The 23991-nt window shown below is 35.5% G+C and overlaps 1 protein-coding gene across 1 annotated transcript in view; it reads left to right on the top strand.

Moving 5' to 3' along the window:
• Positions 1-23991, top strand: part of LOC309606407 (ankyrin repeat domain-containing protein 17-like) — a 105999-nt gene that overhangs the window by 13435 nt on the left and 68573 nt on the right. The window contains 11 exon segments of the mRNA XM_082343440.1: positions 2502-2655; positions 8031-8187; positions 11779-11926; positions 12190-12337; positions 13501-13734; positions 16827-16921; positions 18860-19097; positions 20496-20687; positions 21068-21177; positions 23379-23459; positions 23461-23467. Of these exon segments, the coding sequence (XP_082199566.1) occupies positions 2502-2655; positions 8031-8187; positions 11779-11926; positions 12190-12337; positions 13501-13734; positions 16827-16921; positions 18860-19097; positions 20496-20687; positions 21068-21177; positions 23379-23459; positions 23461-23467 (1564 nt within the window).

Genomic DNA, 23991 nt, shown 5'->3' on the forward strand with positions numbered 1-23991 from the left:
CAAGAAAAAGATGATAAGATTTAAATTGTTCAACAGCTTAAAGAAGGAAAAATGTCAGATTTCTTTTACAAAGCCAGTGGAACATTGACACCTGAACTTGACATGAAGATAGTACTGAAATTGGAAACTTGGTTAAAAAAATCCTTCCCGAAGACGATCTTAAGCAGAGTTAACGTGTTTCTTTTGGTATTTCTGATTGGAATAAATTTTTTTTAAGTCCAAAAAAAGAAAAAAAAAATTATTGTCTTTTTCTTAACTCCCTCCTATCATATAGGTATTTAAGGTTAATATATAGCAGAATTTTTGAAAATTTTCAAATATTTACGGAGATTATTTTTAGTGTTCTGTGTCTATTTATATTTGAAATACTAGACATCTGAAATGTTATTTCATATTAAACTACATTAGCTTAACGGAAATTTAGAAAGCATATTATTTCCCCCTAAATTTAACATTCAATATTAAATATGTATTGATTAAATATAGGATTTATGCCTGGTTGCTAGACAGGTGACTTTTAAAGATGGAACAATAGAGTTTCTGATGTTATGTTGGGTAAGAATTTTATTTCCGAAGTTTTAAAATCTTATTTCTGACAGCTAGATACTAGGCATGAGGGTAATTGTGTTCTAAGGTGTTAGTAAGTTTTATATCTATTTTAGTTATTACAGTGTTAGAAGTAATATAAACTTGTGAAATAAATTTCACCTGATCATGTTAGTGATTTTTATATAATAATTATCAACTTTTGATCAGCAGACTGTAAAGAATTATATCTTTATACCTATTGGTAAGTAGCACTATGACAAGGGATGTCAAAACAAAACTTTTCCCCATGTCTTAAGAGTTGCTCTTTTCTAATTCTTTACATTTCTTTTAATTGAATCTGGTCTATGTTACTGTATCAGTGGGTCTCAGTGTAAGGTCTGCAGCCCTCTCAAGTTCCCAGAAATCATTTCAGGATGTTCAAGAGGTCAAAAATGTTTTCATCACAATACTAATATGTTATTTGCCTTTTGACTGTGTTGATATTTGCACTGATGATACAAAAGCAATGGTAGGTAAAACTGCTGGCCTCTTAAGGCCATGGCACCAAATTGTGCCAGTATCATTGTAGTTATCACTGCCATATACTCACAGTTAAAAAAATAAAATGAAAGGCCAGTTTCACCTGAAGAATAATCTTTTTTTTTTAATTAATTAAATTTATTTATTTATTTATGTATTTTTTTGGCTGCGTTGGGTCTTTGTTGCTGCGCGCGGGCTTTCTCTAGTTTTGGAGAGTGGGGGCTACTCTTCGTTGCAGTGTGCGGGCTTCTCATTGCGGTGGCTTCTCTTGTTGCAGAGCACGGGCTCTAAGCGTGCGGGCATCAGTAGTTATGGCTCGTGGGCTCTAAAGCTCAGGCTCAGTAGTTGTGGTGCATGGTCTTAGTTGCTCCGCAGTATGTGGGATCTTCCCGGACCAGGGCTCGAACCCGTGTCCCCTGCATTAGCAGGCGGATTCTTAACCACTGTACCACCAGGGAAGTCCCCATGAAGAATAATCTTGATAGAGCAAGAAATATTAATTTTTTGAAATTTCCACTTTGGAATACATGTCCTTTCAATGTTATTGTGTGACAAAATGGGAAGTACACATAAAGCACTTATGCATATAAAAGTATGGTGGTGTTTGAGGGAAAAGCACTTGGGCTTTTTTGAGATGTGAGGTGAATAGTCCACTTTTTTTTTCATGAAATGTCTTTTTTTGCTGGAAAAATATAAAAGACAGACATACTATGCCTGTCAAACTTGGGCATTTGGCAAATGTTCTCAGAAATGATCGAAGTGAGCCTATTCCTTTAAGGGAAACAATCAACAGTATTTGTCACCAATGATAAAATTAAGCTTTCAAGCACAAACTAGAATTTTGGAAATTTTATTTGCCTGGGCTTGACAGCGTTCCAGTACTTAAAAACTTTTGTAATGAAGCCAGTAGTGATATTAATGTTTTGATTTTGTGATATTGTAGTTTGATTTCAAATACGGTAAATATTAATAAATATAACCCTTATATGAAGTCCTTGGGAGCAGCACAGTACTTTCTAGGTGTATAAAGGTGTCCTGAGAACAAAAGATTTAAGAACAGCTAATTTAGGTCCTCTACCAAAGTCAAAGTTTTCATGTCTAAGTATTAACCTCATAACCTCTCCCATCCACTACCCTTCCCCCATGAAATTAGAATAGAAAAGAATACATGTGATTTCAGTAAGAAAAGAAAATAGACTACATATGATATGAATAATACATTCTTAAATTATTCTACAAATGTAATTTTCTCCTTTAAACTGTGGGCTTATCTATCCCATTGAAATTATTCAGGATTGCATTGTATTTATCATTGATTTTGATGTTAAAATATTTTTCTCTTCTCTTCCTTTTTCTTCTGTTTATTTCTCTTCCAACTTTCCTTTTCTCCTTTCATTCCTCCCCTTCTTCTTTTTTTGGTATTTGTTTTCTAGGTGGAGTCTTTCATTTTGGATCAGGAGGATTTGGAAAATCCAATGCTGGAAAAGGCTTCCAAGTTCCCCTTGTCAGGTGCTGCTGATGGTGCAGACCTCAGGACAGTAGATCCAGAAACACAAGCTAGACTGGAAGCTTTACTAGAAGCTGCAGGTAAGTCTGCAAACTCTACATATATAATAAGCCTAATTTTCCAAAGTTCTACATAACTCTTAAAAACTCCGGTTATTATAAATGTATGATGTTGTATATTTAGTATGACTATTCATAAAGGTTAATGGATTACTTTCTAGAGCATTACATGCAACATTTCATATAAGCATAGTTTCATTACCAGAATAAAATTGACAGGTTGTTGTAAACCTTATAAACAGAGACTTCTTTTTTAATTTTATTTATTTTGGCTGCGTTGGGTCTCCGTTGCTCCGCGTGGGCTTTCTCTAGTTGCGGCGAGCAGGGCTACTGTGTTGCGGTGTGTGGGCTCCTCATTGCAGTGGCTTCTCTTGTTGTGGAGCACGGGCTCTAGGCGCGCGGGCTTCAGTAGTTGTGGCACATGGACTCTAGAGCACAGGCTCAGTAGTTGTGGTGCACAGGCTTAGTTGCTCCGTGGCATGTGGGGTCTTCCTGGACCAGGGCTCGAACCTATGTCCCCTGCATTGGCAGGCGGATTCTTAACCACTGCGCCACCAGGGAAGTCCAAACAGAGACTTCTTATACAGTTAGTTTTCATTAGTCCTGAATTCCATCTTTGCAAATTCACCTACTTTATAAAATGTATTTATACCCCCAAATTATAGTGCTTTCTCAGTCTTTCATAGAAATGCACAGAATGGTGAAAATTTTGAGTTGTTCTGCGTGCATGTTTTCTGCTGAAGTGATGCTCTCTGCCTTCTTGTTTCAGCTCTCATACTGTAAACAAGTGTCCTTTCCATGGTCTACTTAGTGCCACATTTTCCACATTTTTGTGCCTTTTGTTGGTGATTTCAAATGGCCTCCAAGTATAATGCTGAAGTGCTATCTAGTGTTACTAAATGTGAGAAGGCTGTGATGTGCCTTTTGTAGAATATACGTGTATTAGATAAGCCTCTTCAGCATGAGTTATAGTGCTGTTGGCTGTGAGTTCAATGTTAATAAATCAAGTATAATATATTAAATAAGATTGTATTTAAACAAAAACACACATAAAACAAGCTTATGTATTGACTGGTGAATGCAAATGCTGTGGCCAGAGACTTGCAGGCACCTAGCCCTGTATTTCCCCTTGGAGCAGTGGTTCAGTATTCATTAGTTCAGTGTTCCCAGTGACTTTACAGAACATAACTACCATGAATAATAAGAATCGACTGTGTATAATTCCCTCTACTTTTTTGTCACAGATTGTCTTTTAAAACCTTGTAAAGTGAATCATCATTATATTTTTGTAAAGTGGCTCATCATTATATTGTCCTCATAAGAAGTGTTTTAATTAGAGTTTATATACATAACCAAGAGTAAGCATCATGATATGTAATATGCCTTAAATATAAGGGAACAGTAACTCTAAATCTCTATGATCATTTAAAATAACTATATTTTCTTAACTTTCCTAAAGTGGACATAAATCTATGGTGAACATTAATTGTTCATGGCTTGAGCACCCTGAACCAATGCTAGATTCTGTACATTCAATGCATATAAACTGATATTTCATTATAGCATAAAACTGACCTATTGCTGTTTGATAATCCTTTCAATAAATATCTCAGAACACAGCATCTAGATATTTGAAGGACTCTTGGTTAAGTTTGATTTCTATCCTGGGTAAAATTCTAGAATGGATTATTAAGGGAATCTTGACCAAATACCGATGAAAACATAGTAGGGGCACATGCAAGGTTCTTACCTTGAGTATGGAAAACTGTACAGGGTAGCAGTGATATAATTTAGCATTTGCCTGAGATTTGATGTTGCTTTAGGAGTTTACCTGAGAGAAATGAGGATTGTGAAATTATTTGAAACCATGTCATAAGAGGAACAGGGAATGTTTCTCCTGAAGATGAGAAGACTCAAGTTGAATATAAGAGGGATATTTGTTTTCTGTGGTTTGAAGAGGCAGAACCAGGCTTAAAGAGGCTACATGAAGGTAGATTTCAGCTGAAAGGAGCTACTTTTGGAGGTAGAGTTCCTTTTTATAGGATGCTAATAGTTGCTTCATTTTTCTCATTTCTGTGTTTATTCCCTTTTTTTCCCCGTTTTCTTTATAATAGCTAACAATCAATCAAGGTGTCAGCTAAGCTGAGTTCTCATCTGTAGGCTGTAGAAGAAAATCCATTTCCAAGTTTATTATTGTTGGCAGCAGAATTTAATTCCTTGGAATTGTGGGACTGAGATCCTGATATTCGTACAGACTGTCAGTTGAAACTGCTCTCACCTCTTTGAGGTCGCCCACATTCCCCCCATCTTCACATCAGCATGGCATGTGGAATCCTTGTGCTTTGAATCTCTGATTTCCTTTTCTCCAACCAGCCAAAGAAATCTCTTTGGTCTTCCTGCGGTCATGTGATAAGGTCAGGCCCACCCAGATAACCTTCTTATCTTCAGGTCAACTATGCCATATAGCATAACCTAATCATGGGGATAAAATCTATCAAATTCACAGTCCCAAATATAGAGTGTGTACACCAGAGCTGGGTAATCTTGGGAACATTTTAGAATTCCTAGTTTACCAGTGATTGGACAGAAGCCTCTCCATTTCTTTGAGAACCCCCAAATGTCAATATTTTTAAGTCTTTTCTCTGTGGCTGTTTAATTTCTTGAGAGACACATCTGTCTGTTTTTGTCTACTGAATTATAAATGCTGGCTGCCAGCATTTGGGGAGCTGAGAGTAGAAAAGGGGCTAAGGATCTCACTGTTTATCATGCATACGTTCACTTAATCCTCATTTTCAATTTAGTATTATCTCTTCCTCATCTATAGCCAATATCTTCTAGCCCAGGGTCTTTCTGGCTTAGTCTCTTTAGAGAATAATTATCTGGCTCTGCAGTTTGGGATGGAGTCTTAAATGTCGGACTGCTCCTCACACGTGTTGAGCCAGTCTCTCTGTTTTCCAACCCAAGCCTCACCCTGAACCTGGAACCTGTATATAACTCCTGAGTCCTATTGGGCTGATCACTTTGTTTCTCACTGATTTCTATGTTTCTGCTTATTCTGTTCTGCTAAGTCAGTTAATCTCCTCTTTACTATGTCTTCATGAATATTAGCTTTGATTTACAAATTTCTTCTAGTTTTATCAAAGATGGAGTTCCTGTTGTATTTTAGTTCTCCTTTGAGTAAGTTCTGAGAAGAAAAAGGGGGGAAATAATTGTCTTAAAATCATCTTGAAATCAGAAATCTAGGTAATCATTTAATACACCTTTTCTCTGAAATTATATGGTTCTGTTCAATTGATTAAATGTCATAACTTGGAAAGAATAATTTGGTCATCGTGTATCTTTTCTGTTATTGATCTTCACTGATTAATATCTAATAATTGAATAAGACCAGTAAAAAAGATCACCATAATCCAGAGTAGCTAGATAAATTCATTTCCAATCACTGTTTATTTATTTGAAAGGTTAGTATGTATTTCTTAGGTTACTTCCTAGCTGTTTTTACTAAACTAGTTATCTTTACTTATGAAGATATGAGAAGTTCATAAAAATTTAATATGGAATATTTTATTTTAAATGTTATTTTTTTTTTAAACAGGGATTACTTTCTTCTGATCCGGATGTATCCTCTTGTTTAGTTCTTTTTTGTCACTGACAAATAGTTGTTATATAGCCCATCTGAGTTGGCTAAAATATTGGAGCTAATTCTCTCATGTGAGAATGCATCTGTGATATTGGTCTCAATAATGTTAGGATACTTAACTAACCACAGATATCTTATTGAATAAATACTACTATAGCACGTTCAGACTACAGTTGGCTTCTAATATTAGTGACACAAATTATGCAGTAGGTATCAGTCTTACCAGATTAAGACTGTTTTTATCCTTTGTACATCTTGATTGTAGCAGACACTAAATTTGACTGCTCTGAACATTTGTTATATCTAAATATCTAAAATCAGAAATGCTTTTTGCCATATTTATTCCATAAGATGTAATATTTCATATCTTGGATTTGTCAGAAGGAAAAGCAAACGTGTATAAAGTTTTTTTAAAATAAACTTCAAACACAAACTTATATTATTGAGTCCTTCCACTATTAAAAGAAATCTGTACAGATATGTTTCTTATCACTTGGGAGATCTTTTTGGTCTTTGTCTTAGTTAAATAGTTTGTTTTAAAACCTCTAATAGTGTTTCTTAAACCTTAATTGGGTTTGAATCACTTGGGGATCTTTTTTTAAAAATGCAGGTTATTGATCAGTAAATTTTAGGGTCTCAGATTCTGCATTTTTAACAAGCTCCCAAGTGACAGTAATGCTTCTATCAGTAGTTCATGAACCACATGTTGAGTAGTGGGGTTCTGTAATATCCATTATAACATTAGATGTTTTATCTTCAAGTTAGAGCAAAGGTTCTTAATCCTGGCTGTGCGTCAGAATCTCCTTAGAGCCTTTAAAGTATGTAGATCCCTAGGCCTTCCTCTTACTTACTGAATTATATCTTTAGATATAGAAGAGTTCAGCGGTCTGTACTTTTGAAAGGCTCCACTGATGGGCAGCCTGGATTAAGCAGCACTGAGTTTAGAATAATAAAGGTTAGAGATCAGCTTGCTTTATAGTGATATGTAGAATAGCAACAAGTTGTGTTTCATGTACATGGTAACTAACCATTTCTGCTTCTGAAATTTAAAAAAAATTTGTCTATTCTGAATATTTTTTAGATATGGTGTTTTTAGACATGATTTTGGGTGTATGTAGTAAATTGTAGTCGTAATTTGAAACAAATAGGTACTCATAGATAGGTGATCTTTTCTATAACCTATAATGTCTTATATGGCCATTTTTTGGTCACAAGTGGTAGTAGCCCAACTAAACATTCTTAAACGAAAATGGGCATTTACCAAAGGTATAGGGATGGTGCTGGCTTCTGGCACTACTGGTGTCAATGAGTCAAATATAACTTTATCAGAACTGTCTCCTTCCTATTTCTCTGCTCTCCTCTCCTCTATGTTGACTTATTTTGGGTAGTCTTTTTCTCTTTGTGGTGATAAAAGTGACCAAATAGCTCATGACTCACAATTTAGCAACCTTTGAGCATAGGTTCTTCTTGCAAACGTACGGCAGAAGTCTGAGTGAGGACACCCGATTGTCCCAGCATAGACCAACGACCCATTTCTAGAAGCAGAGAGTCACAGAGTTGAGCACTTATGGACCACATGGAAGGAATAAGACTACTAGAAAACTGGAGAACAGGGATTTCCCAGAAGATTCTGGCCAGGCAATATATATGTCCAGTGTATCATTTGGAGTTTAACATAAATAGAGTTAAGTAACTTGAATTTTGCTTTGTTTCTCCTTTTGGGTATATCTGAATTGGTGTGAAAATAATAGAATAGGAATAGGCAAATTATCTACGGCTGATGGTAAAGCCTTTGCAGATCCTGACGTGCTTCGGAGGTTGACATCATCTGTTAGTTGTGCGTTGGATGAAGCTGCTGCTGCGCTTCCCCGTATGAGAGCTGAAAGCACAGCAAACGCAGGGCAGTCAGACAAGTAAGTGGGTTTCCACTGTGATCAGTATAAAAACATTTTCTTAAAAATAATTAAAATAGCTAACATTTACTGAGCATGTATTTTGTGCCTGGCACTATGCTAACCACTTTACCTGTGATATCTTACTTATACTCACGAAAAGCCTTAGGCATGGATTTTGTTTTTATTCCCATTTTACTCATGAACAGCTGAAAAGAAGTAACTTAAGATTGAATAGGTAACAAGTAGCAGAGGCAGGACACCAGTGTCTGTCTGACTACAAGGCTGACTTCTTAGCCAATATGTTATAAAAGACCTTTTGCTTATTTAGATTTTGTTTTCTTTTAATGTTTTGGTGACAAAGAAGTAAATGATTTCTAATTAGTCATGCCATTTTCTACTTCATGTGCATAGTTCTGACCATTTTAAAGGGCAGGGCTTTTATTTGTTTATTTGCTTTATGAATGTTCAAAAACGTCAAAGATCTAGTTTCCGTAACTTGAATGTAAGTGAGTTCTAGGGATGTTATTTTTATTTGTCCTATAATTCCTTTTATATAATATTTCACGTTTAGTAAGAACTCAGTAAATATTTTCTGACTTGGCCTTTAAAGTTTTTCTGATGATGTTATGCAATAAAAAACAATCACACCATCTTGTATATAAAACAATTATGGATAGTATAATGAAAAATACAATGCCAAGGAAGCAGCTGGAAAAGAACCATTAATACATGGTACTGTCTTCACCCTTCAGAGGCTTCATTTTTTTTGCCTTTAACTGAAAAGAAGCCATTAAGCCATTTTATTTACAGTTGACTCTTGAACAACACAGGTCTGAACTGCACAGGTCCACTTACACACAGGTTTTTTTTCTTTCTTTTCTTCTTTCTTTTTTTTGTTTTTCTTTTGTCCACGCCACGTGGCTTGTGGATCTCAGTTTCTCGACCAGGGATTAAAGCCGGGCCACGGCAGTGAAAGCTGAATCCTAACCACTAGACTACCAGGGAACTCCCAGCACAGGTTTTTTTCAGTGGTGAATACTACATTGCTGCACAGTCTGTGGTTGGTTGAATCCATGGATGCAGAAACGTGCATATGGAGATATGGAGGAACTGCATTTATGGAGGGCAGACTGATTAAGTTATTTGCAGATTTTCAGCTGAGTGGAGTGTGGTTACCCCTAACCCCCGTGTTGTTCAAGGGTCAACTGTATTTTAGCAGTTACCTTTAAATAGTTGAAAAAATGAGAATACTCTTTTATATATGAGTTTAGAGAATGAAAAATAGCATTCAAGAATTGTCTTTTATATAATAGTGTTTTTATGCAACATCTTTTAGTATTAACAAGAGTGTGAATTTGCTGTTTCTCTTAACTCTGTGTTTGTCTTCATTCATCTAAGTTTTCTGTTTTTATTAAATTTATTTTACCATCCTTCTCATAGATTGACTCTCCTTCTTTAGTTAACTTCCAGTTCTATTCCTTAGTTAACGTTCAGTTTTTCTAGCCTACGATATTATTGATATTCTCCAGATATTTTTTAATGTGCCTTCTGGGACTGGCAAGACACCTTGAAGAGTATATTAAAGCTAGTTCAAGCAGGAAATAGAATAGAAAAATAAAGAGTCATAGATTCTTTGGCACTGACACTACTAAAAATGATCAGCAAAACACTAGACCATGTTCGTGACAGTCATATTTGTTCATCAAAGCTTGAGAAACAGTGGTGCGCAGTGGGTGTTATGTGCCAGGTTTTACATTAATTAAGTGTGGTGCCATGTGCCAGATTTCACATACCCTTTGCTCAGAAGTTGTGAAGTTCAACTGTTGCTAGAGTAGTTCCTGAAAGGCTCTTTTAAAGCTAACACACCTAAGGAAATTGAATGAAAGTTCAAATGGGAAAATAAAGGAGGATGTGTGCCTGAGGGGGAGAGAGAGAATGAGAGACCACCCGAAAGGGAGAAAAAGTATGTTCTTCTACATGAAATGTCTTGTGGGAGGGATTTGTCCTGAACTTACTTAAAGGTGATAGAGAACATTGAGTCTAGAGACTGTCATTGCCTATAAAATGGGAAATTAAGAGACAAACTTATTAAGTGCTATTTGAGACTTTCACTTTGGCAGGGGACAGTACAGTTAACAGGTAGACAAAATATATAGTATGGCATACAATGATAATGATTATGGGCAGAAGAAACTGAATGGGGAAGTGCTAAGGCAGTGTTTGGGGTTAGGGATCATGTTGCATTTTTAAGAGGGTAGTCAGGGAAACACTCATTTAAAAGGTGGCTTTTTAGCAAAGACCTGAAATAGATAAGGCAGTGAGCTGCGCCTGGGAGAAGCTTTTTTGTCAGAGGGATAGCAGATACATAAATCTTGGAGTTGCAGCTTAATTAGCATTTTTGGTGATAAACGGGAAAGCCAATTTGGCTAAAGCGGAAAGAGTAAGTGAGAATAGTAGGTGATGAAACCAGAGAAGTAAAAGGAGGAGTTTGAGATCCTACCACTGGACAGGTCTTACAAGGATTCTGACTTTTACTGTGGGTAAGGTTAAAGGCCAGAGGAGGATTCTGAGCAGAGGAGTGACAGGTCTGCTTCCTTTTAAGCAAGATCTCTCTGGCTCCTTCACTGAAAAGAGCCTGAAGGAGAGCAAGGGTAACAGCAGGGAGACTGCTTAGGAGACGTCGCCATAATCTTGGCTAAGGATGATGTTCTTAAAACTGGGTGGTAGTGATAATATGGGTGTAGAAAACAGGTTATCCATGGATGATGGCTTTAGTACCTGAAGTGACAGGGCCACGTTTTAAGAGGAGGTTGTAAGAATTGAGGTATATTTGAAATAAAGAGAATATTAATGAAGAGACTTGGATTTAGTGTTTTTCTAAGAATGAATTGTAGCCGCAAGTGAAGGAATCTTTAGAAATGTCCATAGTTGAAATTCTTTTGGAAGATTTACAGGGCAAATGCTTTACTCTAAATATAACTTACTGTTGTTCCACCACTTTTTGCACTCTCCTTTGGCTTGAATTAAGCCTTTGCCTTACCTGGATATTTTTCATACTTCCCCAAAATATGATGGCATAAGTAAATACTTCAAAAAAAGAATCTCCTTCTCAGTTATTCATAGATTAGTCAAAATTACATGCTCACAACTTTCCTATCTGATTTCCCTTTACTTGATTGAAGAACTCAGATAGGCGTTTATAATTAGTAAAAGTTTTAGCCATTTCATTCAATCTTATAAAATTTTTCTAGTGACTAAACAAACAGAAGTGTAATTATAACTTGTATTTCCTTCATGTGATTTTTCTATACAATTTTATATTTTAAAATTTTGGATTTTTTCCCTATTTATAGTAAATTAGACTTTATCTTTCAGTTACATGACTGAAAACATTTTGTAATGTGGATAATTTTAATTCAGTGACTTTTATATGTAGATTTTAAAAACTCAGTGAACTGAATCATTTTATTTTCTTTTTGTTATGAGTCGTATTGAAATAATGATTCTTTTTAGCGCTACTGTCCAGATTAATTTCAAAAAATCATCACTTATGCTGCGCAATTTTTTATATTCTTATATCCTGATATTACAATATTCTTCCCCCAATAGCCGCAGTTTGGCAGAAGCCTGTTCAGAAGGAGATGTAAATGCTGTGCGAAAGTTACTCATTGAAGGGCGAAGTGTAAATGAACACACTGAGGAAGGGGAGAGCCTCCCTTGTTTAGCTGGTTCTGCTGGATATTATGAGCTTGCACAGGTTTGTATTATCAAAATAAAGCTCACAGTTTTTTGATTGTTTTGTCTTAATTTAGACTGTGTATTAAGGAAATAATAAAATAAAATCAACCATCAGGCTCATTTCAAGTAATAGTTTTGTTAGATACATTTTTTTTGTTTGTTGGCTCTTTTTGCTTATTGGCTCTGTAGTATGACTAGGTAGGTGTTAACATAAATATATGTTCAAAAAATTTTGATGAAAATATCATTTTCTAATATCCTTTCAACTTTTTCTTTCATAAGGTTTTGTTGGCAATGCATGCCAATGTGGAAGATAGGGGGATCAAAGGTGACATTCCACCTTTAATGGCTGCTGCTAATGGAGGACATGTCCAAAATGTGAAGTTGCTGCTAGCTCATAAAGCTGATGTCAATGCACAGTCTTCAGCAGGTTATGCATACTTCTTTTGCAGTTTTTAAATATTAACACCCTCTGATAGTAATTAATTCACATGAAAGTGATCATTAGTGATGCTTTTGCAGTTATCAATGCTGCACATTTGTATATATCTGTGCATTAGGCTTAAAGTACATAGAATGTATTTTGAATGAAATTTCTCCTGTTTTGTGTATGAGTGCTATTAACTGGCCTTGGTTCTTTTCTGTTAAACACTGGCCCAGTTAAAAGGACCATCCTCTTGGAAGTGGAAAGGATGGTCTCCACCTCTCAAACCCAAGTTTCCTATTTATCAGGGGAAAATGGAAGGGAAGGTAGGGAGAATAAGAAGGATATGCAACAGAAGGCAGGTCTGTCATTGCCTAGTGTTAATAAATTGCGGCCTATAGAAAAAGAAAGTATTATGAAAACATTGTGTTACACAAGAGACAATGTTAACCTAAATCAGTTTTTTTTTTCTTTCAAATTTGAGCATAGATGGATTTGTGTAAAAGCTCTAAAATATATGAAAATATATTTGGTTCATTTCCTTCATGCAAGATTTTTAAATTTATTAAATACTTTAAATCATTTTAAAGGTCTGCATGTTCTGGTTTGAGGGGGTTTTAGGAATTCTTATTTTACCCAGAAGTTAACTTTTTTCCCCTGTAACATGGGAGATTTTTATCATTATGAGGGAATGTTTTTGAAATTATTTTAACTTTGACCACCAGTTAACTGATGTGTAAAGTTGTAGTGAAAACAGTATGTGATTAAAAGTAACGGTATGAGGTATATCTATATATGATGAATAATTATAATCCAAAGAAAAAATAAAGGTTGGGAAACATTTCTCTGATTAAAGTTAGAATCAGTGTAACTTTTTCCTCATGTGGGAAGTTAGTTTCAGAATTGCTCAGTGCTTCTATAACTCTACAATTGTGATAAGTGTATCTGATTTTCCACATGTGTTTGACCCTGATTTTTAAATGGAACGAATAGGGAGTTGATTTCAGTAAGATAAAATGTAATGAAGAAAAGAATTATATATATAAGTGTAATAGCTAAATTTATTAAGATTATAGTCTCTCATTTCAGTTTTGTCTTTGATACTAGATAAACCTCTGTATTATTTTGGTATTTTGTGTTAATGTCTTTGTTTTTCTTCATTCAAATAGGCAATACAGCACTTACATATGCTTGTGCTGGAGGTTATGTAGATGTTGTAAATGTGCTCTTGGAATCTGGTGCCAGTATTGAGGACCATAATGAAAATGGTCATACTCCTCTTATGGAAGCTGGAAATGCTGGACATGTGGAAGTAGCCAGATTGCTGCTAGAAAATGGGGCTGGCATTAATACGCATTCCAATGAATTTAAAGAGTGTGCCCTTACGTTAGCTTGTTACAAAGGTACAGTAAAGAACTTGTTTTTTTAAACAAAGTTTTTAAACTCATGAAATGACAGTTACTTCATATAGAATGGTTAGTCACTTAAAATAAAAAATAAAATATGGTAATAGTACATTATAAATAAGTGTTTAAGAATTTAAAAGTTTAATATATAAACTTTATATATTAAACTTTTAAAATATACACTCAATATTATAAATATTGTCAGTGAAAAATGACTATTGATCCAGTTGTTTTATTAGAAACAGTTATTTAATTTTAATATGCACTGTATTTTTTAATGATTTTGCTTGTCAGAGTATTTTGCCTGGTTTACACAAAAGAATCCAGAAGTATTTCGCCTGTAAATGTAAAGTAAATGCAATAAAAGCTAGAATGCGGGGCTTCTCCGGAGGTCCAGTGGTTAAGACTCCGTGCTTCCACTGCAGGGGGCGTGGGTTAGATCCCTAGTAGGGGAACTAAGATCCCACGTGCCGCGCGATGCGGCCAGTAAAGAAAGAAATAAATAGAAGCTAGAATGATTTATTAACAAGAAGGTGCTTAAGCTATTCTCATGATACCAAGAAGAAAGGAAAAAAATTGAAGAGAAAGGAGGATATATGAAAAGAAAAATAAAGAGTGGTGTGGAGGGAGTTTGTATTCCAAAGAACAATTTTAGAGTATCATCAACACGTTTAATAAAGTTAGAAGGAAGAGCTGGTAGAAATTGAGAATACCTACCAATATATAGCTGTACAAAGGGGGTACATAGTGTTCTAAATGATGTCGATCAACCTGAAAATATTGATAATAGAGTAAAATATCTTCTTTTGGGGGGGGCAAGATAATTGTCTGGAAAGATACTTGGTCTTCAGCTAGTTAATCTAGATTCTAGATTCTAAAAAGACAGCCACAGAGCCAGACATTTTTCAGAATCAACCTTTTTGACAGATAAATTGCTATAAACTAAGAAACTTTTTAAAAAGAAAATTTCATGAAATTTTATACCTGCATAGCCATTCACTTCAATGTTTTCTACCACCTGCAGCTGTGTCATGATTGTATCATAAAATAAGTGATACATTTTTGACCCAGAGGCATCAAGATAAAGCTCTTGCAAGGCAAGGTACAAAAGTGAAGGAGGCACTCACTCTCAATGTCTGAATCTTCACGTACACTAGCTTGTGAGTGAATGTCTCCTTAAATTTTGCACCCAGGGCTTTGATTCCTTCACCCTTGTGTTGGCCCTCCTGTTGTTTTGTTTCATTCTATCAGTACTTCAGAGTGGCCAGGGTTTTGTTAGGTCTTTTGGAATCACTTCACTTAAAAAACATGACTAAAATACTCCTTAGCCACATAAATGACTAAAATTTAAGTTAAATGTAAAAATGTGCTCTAAAGGACTTTTGATTATCTCGTGTTACAGATAATTCAGATTAAGGGTACTTAGGAAGCACACCTGAGGTCTCTTACTTCTCCAGTTGTGTTTAGTAGTTACGCAGAGGTTGATCTTCATTGGGAGGGGAGGAATTAAGCCTTGGGACAGCCTCTCCAGGGCAGGCTGATTGGGTGGCTCTGTCTCACCTTTCCATCAAATACTTTTGAAACCGGAACTAGCTCCATTTTACTACTGAGACCCAGCTGGCCAATGAGCTTTGAGATGGGGCTATGTATAACTACTCTTCCCTCTGTCCTATGCTTGTAGCCCCACCATGCTGAGGTTGGGGCTTGTAGGCTTTCGTTAGAGAAAATGGATATAGAACTGAGCTGGTGGAGAACATCTCTACTGCTTCCAAGGATCCATGGACACTTACTTTCCTCTATTTCTGGTGAGGTCTCTTAGGATACAGATTGACAAGGAGGAGATGGGGAAGGGATAGAATTCAGGCTGAGACTAAGCATTGATGTGGATCTTTGGGAAGGGAGAATGACAGAGAGGAAGGAGAGATAGTTTGTTAGCAAAAACAAGGCATGGCAGGTGCTACACTTATTCACCAGAGTTAATTTGAACTGTTCATGATTCCGCCATCCACTCCTTCCTCCATTCCCAGTTGACTGAAAATTGACTGCAGCTCATTCCGGATGAAGTTGGAAAAAAATTAGTTACTTTTCTACTGTTTCTTACATAGTATCTGAAGTCCTTTTTAAAATATAATTTATGTTCATTGTAACTACTCACAAGGTAATCTTTATCTGAACTGAAGCATATGGTTTATTTGAAACTCCATAAATATATGTGTGTGTGTATATATATGTATGTGTATATATATATATTTATATCTAAATAAATGAATAAATATAAATGGTGTTGTTTCAAGAATATTTTTTTTTATAATGATTTTTTTTTAAATTTTATTTATTTATGGCTGTGTTGGGTCTTCGTTTCTGTGCGAGGGCTTTCTCTAGTTGCGGCAAGCGGGGGCCACTCTTCATCATGGTGCGTGGGCCTCTCACTGTCGCGGCCTCTCTTGTTGCGGAGCACAGGCTCCAGATGCGCAGGCTCAGTAGTTGTGGCTCACGGGCCCAGCCACTCCGCGGCATGTGGGATCTTCCCAGAGCAGGGCTCGAACCCGCGTCCCCTGCACTAGCAAGCAGGCTCTCAACCACTGCGCCACCAGGGAAGCCCCAAGAATATTTTTATATATACGGTTTCCAACTTACAAGCAGGTTGTTCCTAAAATGTCTGTGAGTTAGTTATTGAAACTTAAAGCTCATTTCCTCATAGAAATAACTTCAGTGATGATTATCATCCCAGGCTACTAGTTCACAAAAACGAATTTAGTCTATAGTATAAATAAAATAACTGTGGCATGCCTGGGCCCTAAAAAGGTTGTAGAGTGGATATTCTGGGTGTTGCATTTTACGGCCACCTTTGCTCACCTACAGCAAGGATTTTAGTAATAGCAGTTTCTGGGGTAACAGGGTAAGGAGTAGAACAGCACAGATCACTTGTATAATTTGTGTTGGGCAGTTGAGGGTGGCTTGTAGCTGACTTTAGTATTATGGTAATAAATGTATTGCTATAAGTGAAATATAACTTTTCAAAATATTGTAATTTTATTTTTGGGGAATAATAAAATATTTTTAAGTAATCTTATAAACTTTTGGTTTAGGACATCTAGAGATGGTGCGATTTCTTTTGGAAGCAGGCGCAGATCAAGAGCATAAAACAGATGAAATGCACACTGCTTTAATGGAGGCTTGCATGGTAAGATTGGTGAAATACATACATGAAATATATTTCTATATTAGGTAGAGACAGAGCCAGTGTATAGTGAGTGAGTGCCGTTTCCTTGGGTTCAAAGATTCTGTTTATCATGACTTGTGGATCAGAACCTCAGCTATCTGAGTTATAAGAGCCAGTTGTGCAATATTAACTTCTATCAGAGGTGCTTTCTGAAGCTTTGTAGCACTACCTTCATTTTCTGGTTTTATGTAATTGGCACAAAAAGTGACTTTTTAAAAGATGGATCAAGGATATTAAAAATGAGAATATAATCCACAGAGTATGCACATAATACTACTAAGTAAAACATGTTCATCAAACCCATAATGTAAAATGTATGAAAAATTTGAAATTAGAATATTATTTGCATTACATAATTCTCCCTCTGTCATTCTCCTTTCCCAAGGATCCCTTTCCGAAGATTCTCCCTTCCCAAAGATCCTTTATCGTGGTCTTTTCTCAGCCCTGAATTCCTTTTTTTAAGGACTTTTTTTTAAATTTGTACTTGAGAATGCGTAATAATAGTACTCTTCAACTTTTGTATCTCAGTCTATGACTTGTGGCACAGAAATGAATCAGAATAACATTATAGACAGATTTATGAGAAAAACACAGCAAAGATAAAACAGACCCCAAATTAATTTTAAGTTTCTTGTCTCAACTTCCCTTCAGAGAATGATTATTGAAAGGATGTTAAATTTTAATTACTAATTTAAAAAAAAATTAAGTAGCCATTTAAGACTTGAGTTATTTTTTGTTTTTCTTATTGCCATACCAGTGTTTGCTTTAGTAACTTCTTCTTTTGATTAAACAAGTTTTCTGGGAGGGTTTTGAGTTCCCCATCTGTGAAAATAATATCCTTCTCTAGTGTTGTTGTGAGGATTAAATGACACAATGTGTGTAAGGAACTTAAAACATCCTTGCCACCCCCATTAGAGAAACAAACTATATGTAGATTAAAAAATTAAAGTGGAATATTCTGTAGACCTACTCTGCATGCAATGGAAGTGTTATAAGTAGATGAAAGATACTAGTAGGGGCCATACGTTTGGAGACTTGCTAAGAGACTGAGGTTTTAAACTGGACTTTAAAGGAAATGTAGGAGTTGACTACTTATGGAGGGAGAAAATTCTGAGCTAAAGGAACAGCAAAGTAACCACAGTGATAAGACTTTAAAGTTGTGTAATATGGCAAGTACCAAGGCAAAAATGGGCATGACATGTTCAAAAGAAGATGAAATGTCTGTGAGGTAATACAGAAGGAAAAATTGTATCAAAGGAAGAAAGAATGGAAAAGTGAGCCTTGGGGTTGCCAATATTTAGGGAAACTGTGAGAAAGGGAGGCCGGTAAAGAAGACAGAAGATAGAGAGAACTTCTTTTACTTTTTATTAATTTTCACTGGCATTTGATTGTCGAACAACAAAGGAATTACCATGTACATATTGTGTTCCCTTTTCCCTAGCACATCATGCTCAATTCCCCCACTCCTCTAAAAAGTATTGGATTTTTCTTTTTCTACCTAGCCAAAACTTTGCTTATCCTTAAGGTTTCTATGAAAATCCTGCTTTCCCTTTCTAAACTTTATCCTTTCAGCATTTAAGCTTATACTATGCAGTGTTGATGTTATCTCACAGTAATCTCTTATTTTATGTGCTTACTGGTTTTTTTTTTTCCTGATGGTTAATAAGCTTTTTGATTGAAGGTATTTTTCTACATATTTTATATCCTCAATTGCTATTTACTACTAGAGTAAACTGTAGATATGTCTTAATTAATGCTTGCTTACTCACCTGTTAAATGTAGATTTATTAATTCTTATTTGAATTGAGATCAGTAAACTTCATTGTATAGCAATTGAGAAGTATTTTTAAAGATTTTTTAATGGTGCTGATTCAGTTTTTTTAATTGCATTGTAATCAGGATGGCCACGCTGAAGTAGCTAGGTTACTTCTTGACAGTGGTGCCCAAGTGAACATGCCTGCTGATTCATTTGAATCACCATTGACTTTGGCTGCATGTGGTGGGCACGTGGAACTTGCGGCTTTACTTATTGAAAGAGGAGCTAGCCTGGAAGAGGTCAATGATGAAGGTTATACACCATTGATGGAAGCTGCTCGTGAAGGACATGAAGAAATGGTGGCATTACTTTTAGGCCAAGGTAACCAATACCAATCAAGACACTAACGCATAAATGTGTAAAATGTAAGTTTATGATTTTATAAAATTGAATTTATTTCATTTTTCTAGTAGATTTGTAATGAGGTGCTATCACAAAAACTAAAGATGAAATATTTTCTTTGAAAACAGCTCTCATACTGTACTCAATAAAATCAGATGGGCTTCTTTAGTATTTAAGAGCTTTCAGAGCCATTTTGTGCTGTGTTAATAAAAATAGAAAGAAGTGGGGGTGGGATAGGGTTGTAGGTTATGTGGGGGCATGTATGAGATTCAGCATTTCTGCAGCTAATATATTGAGAGAATGCCTTGTAGGGCAGAATACCTATTAATAACTATTTGATGTTTCTAGTGTTTCATAAAGTACGCTATGGGAAATCTTGCCATAAGGACTAACTTGATGAGAATGCAAGAATGCACGTATAAGAAGCTGTCAAGGAGCTCAGTACACAGTGGGCTTCTCTTTTGGGGAAAGTGAAACAGTTACTTGACTGTATTAAGATACCTTAAGTTTAGAAGTAATCTCGCATCTCTATCCATATTGGTAGCCTGGTTTTATATCTCTTTTACTAATAAAGGTTTTGTTTGTACAAATTTAAGAGGAATGGCACATTTTTCAAAAACCTTTTACTGAGAGGTAATATTGACTAGAATTTTAAAAGCATAGTTTTCGGAGCAGACTTCTTCGGTTTGAATCACAAATCCACTGCTTGCCGATTTTGTAACTTTAGGCAAGTTTCTAACCTTCTGTGCCTCAATTTTGTTGTCTGTAGGGTTGTTGTGAGAGTTTATAGATGTGTATAAAGCTTTTCGAACACTGTCATATAGTGCCTGTTAAGTGTTAACTGTGGTGATGGTGGTAGTAGTGATGATGATAATGTTGTTGTGACCTTGGGCAAGTTAGTTAATCTCAATTTCCATAGCTGTAAAAATGGAGCTAACAAAGTATGTAAAATGCTTTAAATATTGCCTGACAAATAACAGCATATTAAATATTATCTATTATCATTTTCATCAACATCTTTATCATCATTATTTTGAATCTTTCTAACGAGGGAATGTGGTTTATTTTCTAAGGCCTTAAATCACATGACTTGTACCTTCTGGCTGAATAAATCTTCTTCCAGCAGTGTACATCAAATATGGACTAGTGGATGTGGTGTTGATAGTTTTATTTTTTATTTATTTATTTTTTATTTATTTATTTTTTGATAGTTTTATGTTTAACTGCCTCCTAGAATAGGGGAGAGGTACTTCATCATTTAGTAAATTAATATTAATGTTCATTTTTGAAGTATAGTTTACTAGGAAATAATCATGTTTTGCTTATCTCTGGAATAAGTTAATGACTTTCTCTAAATAATTAGAATCTTTATTTTAGGAGCAAATATCAATGCACAGACAGAAGAAACTCAAGAAACTGCCTTGACTTTGGCTTGCTGTGGAGGCTTTCTGGAAGTGGCAGACTTTCTAATTAAGGCAGGAGCTGATACAGAACTAGGGTGTTCTGCCCCTTTAATGGAAGCTGCTCAAGAGGGTCATTTGGAGTTAGTTAAATACTTACTAGCTGCAGGTAGGCATTTTTGCATTTGGGAGTTTTTTTACATGATTTCTTTAAGTAAAAATATTACAACGCAAATAGCTTTTTTTTGATGTATGATGCACTGAATGTGTATAGAAAAATCATATGACAAATTTTTTAGTGTATTCTGAATAAATAATTTACCTTATTGCTGTTTGAAATATCTGCAGTTTTAATTTTAAGCAGTAATCTATTTCTAATTATTTTTCTTTTTTGCTTTTAAAGATGCTGACAATATTCTCTATTTCTAGAAATGGATAAGGCTGTTTTGTCTAATTTGAGGAGATATGGCTTATGTAGAAGAAATTTCAGTATCCACATTTGTGTCTTATGATTCTTTTATTAAGGCTGTGTATCTAACACTACTGTAGGAGCTAATGTTCATGCAAAAACAGCAACAGGGGATACAGCACGAACATACACCTGTGAAAATGGTCATACCGATGTAGCAGATGTCTTACTTCAGGCAGGAGCAGATCTGGTAAGCTATGTCACTTTCTAAATCTTAATATTTAAAGCTAAGGCAAGAAATTAATTGAAAGGAGATTATAGACAAAAGGTATTTCTTTACTTCTAATTTTATGTTGGCCTTTTTGCCATTCTTTATCTCATTTAATCATATTTTTTTCCTATGCTGTTTGGTGTCCATTCTTATTTTCCTTGTTAGCAGGACTATCCAGTCTACCCTTTTCCCCTACAAAAGAGGGAAAATTTTGTGTTTGATATGTTAATAATTAATCATAATAATTAATACAAATTTTCTCTTAACTACTTAGCTATTTTTAGAAGCTTTTCTGATTTGTCATAAAAAGGCAAATATGGCTTAGAGGCGGCATTTCACTGTCGTTTAGGAAATAAATTGTACCTATACCATTCAAAGCATTATTAAATAAAGGAGTTAAAAAGATAAGTATTCAGTAAATCATATTTTTCCCTCAAATAACTTTTTATTTAGTGAGAAGGATGAAATACTGAGGTCATTTTTAAAAGTATTTATTTATTTATTTTGGGCCGCGTTGGGTCTTCGTTGCTGTGCGTGGGCTTTCTCTCGTTGCGGTGAGCGGGGGCTACTCTTCGTTGCAGTGCGCAGGCTTCTCATTGCAGTGGCTTCTCTTGTTGTGGAGCATGGGCTCTAGGTGCGTGGGCCTCAGTAGTTGTGGCACTCAGGCTCAGTAGTTGTGGCGCACGGGCTTAGTTGCTCCACGGCATGTGGGATCTTCCCGGACCAGGGCTCGAAGCCGTGTCCCCTGCATTGGCAGGCGGATTCTTAACCACTACGCCACCAGGGAAGTCCCTACTGAGGTCATTTTAAGGTAGATTACAAAGAGATGTCATACGGAAAGGACAGACAGTCAAAAAGCTCAGAAGAGGTGAAGACGTCATCTGAGATGTTATGTTTGGGGTTGGGTAAGGTTTAGAAAGGTAGATACTGTGCTCTTGTTACAAAAGAGATACTCCAGTTTGGAAGAAATAGTATGAGTACAGCCTGAGAGGTAGGGAAGAATAAAGCAATTATGTGTGGGGAAAATAGTCATTCTTCCAGTTTAGCCTGTGAGGGAGTAAGAAAGGTAGGTTTTAGTTAAAACATAAGCACCGTGTGTTCATGGGGCTGAGATTAATAAGTAAATGTGTTTTCCTGTAGAAGTTCATAGTTTATGACAGAAACTCACATGCAGGCAGAAACAGGCTCCTCAATTAACTGGTTTCTTAACTTAAAATTTACTTAACCTCTCTTTCCTCATTTATGAAAGCAGAGGGTTAAATTAGATTACTGTTGTGGTCTCCTTCAGCTCTGTCTGTGTTGGTACAACGCTTGGAGAACTTATGACGCACATTATATTCTAGCTAGTCATGTGCATATTCCTCTTATTAGGTTTTGAGCTTCTTCAGCTTAGGAACTAAATTTCCAGTGTTTACTACAGTGACTGTGAAACATACAGCAATGTAATCTTGCTTACTGAATTGCAATTAAAACAACTTAGTGTATGACTTAAGAGAAAAATCATCAGATGTAAGTGTAAAAAATATTGACGTATAAAATGCTTTATAAAAGGTGTTTTTTTCTCAAACCTTTATACTGTAAGATCTGAAAATTTTTCCTGTGCTGATATTCTGAATTGCAAAAATGCAGCTGGTTCTCCATCCTTTTGAAACCCAGAAATCTCTAGTAATATCTTATAATTGATGGTATTAAATATCACTAGCCTTGTTATTTTTATGTACGGTAAAATAGAGATAATGGGAAGTCTGTAAAGGCAGAGAGTGATATACTTAGAGAAGTTCATACACGTAGGATACAAACTTATGAAAAGAAAATCACTTGTAGTGGATTAGGATAATGTTGATTGTTTGGAGAGGGCTGTGCTAGAGTGCCATTCATTGTTCAAGTTCCACAGTCCTTTTCGTAGAGAGAAGGAAAAATTACCCAGATGGATTTCGATGAAGGTGTAACAATCACATGAATATAACCCCAGTTCTTAATTTATCTATATTTCCATAGAACATGTTTCTAATTTGAGATTGTTTAAATTAAAGAATATATTCCTTGATTTACTTCAAAGCATGTTATTTAATATATTTAGATTCTGAAATTTGTTCAGTTCTCTTCCTTTTGATTTTCATGAAAAAGAAAAATTGTTCATTAGAAATTAAATATCAAGTAAGTCTGTGTTTTTTAAACAGGAGCATGAATCTGAAGGTGGAAGAACTCCTTTAATGAAAGCTGCAAGAGCCGGTCATGTTTGTACCGTTCAGTTCCTAATTTAGTAAAGGTAGGTTTGTGTAAGGCAGTAATTTTTTTCCACAGATATCTATCCCCTGCCCTTGGGTATTAAGAGATTTACAGGTAAAGGACATTTTGGAGGTGTCACGTGGTAGAGGGATGCTACTGAGATTTTTGTGAGTGGGTAGTTGATAAACATCCTGCAACACATAGAACCATTCCAAACTGTGAGGAGTTCTGATACCGAATACCACCCTTGTTAAAAAACATTTCAATACAGAAAAATTTCTCTATGTAAAAAACTTGGACGGTTTAGATACCTTGAAGTCTTTTTTGTTCATGTAATAATATATCTTGAAACCTGGATTTTTATGTTGTTTCTGCCACTGATTAATTTGAGGGCAAGTCACTTTTCTTCTTTATATTTCCTTGGGCCTAAGTTTCCTTCTTTGTAAAATATAGAGAGGTGGTCATAAATATAGCACCCCCCAAAAAAATCAAAATTGAAATGGAACAAATATGCCAAAAATGCATTTTCATTCATGGTCATTTATTCTACTTTGAATACCAAAA

Source organism: Balaenoptera borealis (assembly GCF_965194805.1).
Source record: "Balaenoptera borealis genome assembly, chromosome: 11".
NCBI lineage: Eukaryota > Metazoa > Chordata > Mammalia > Artiodactyla > Balaenopteridae > Balaenoptera > Balaenoptera borealis.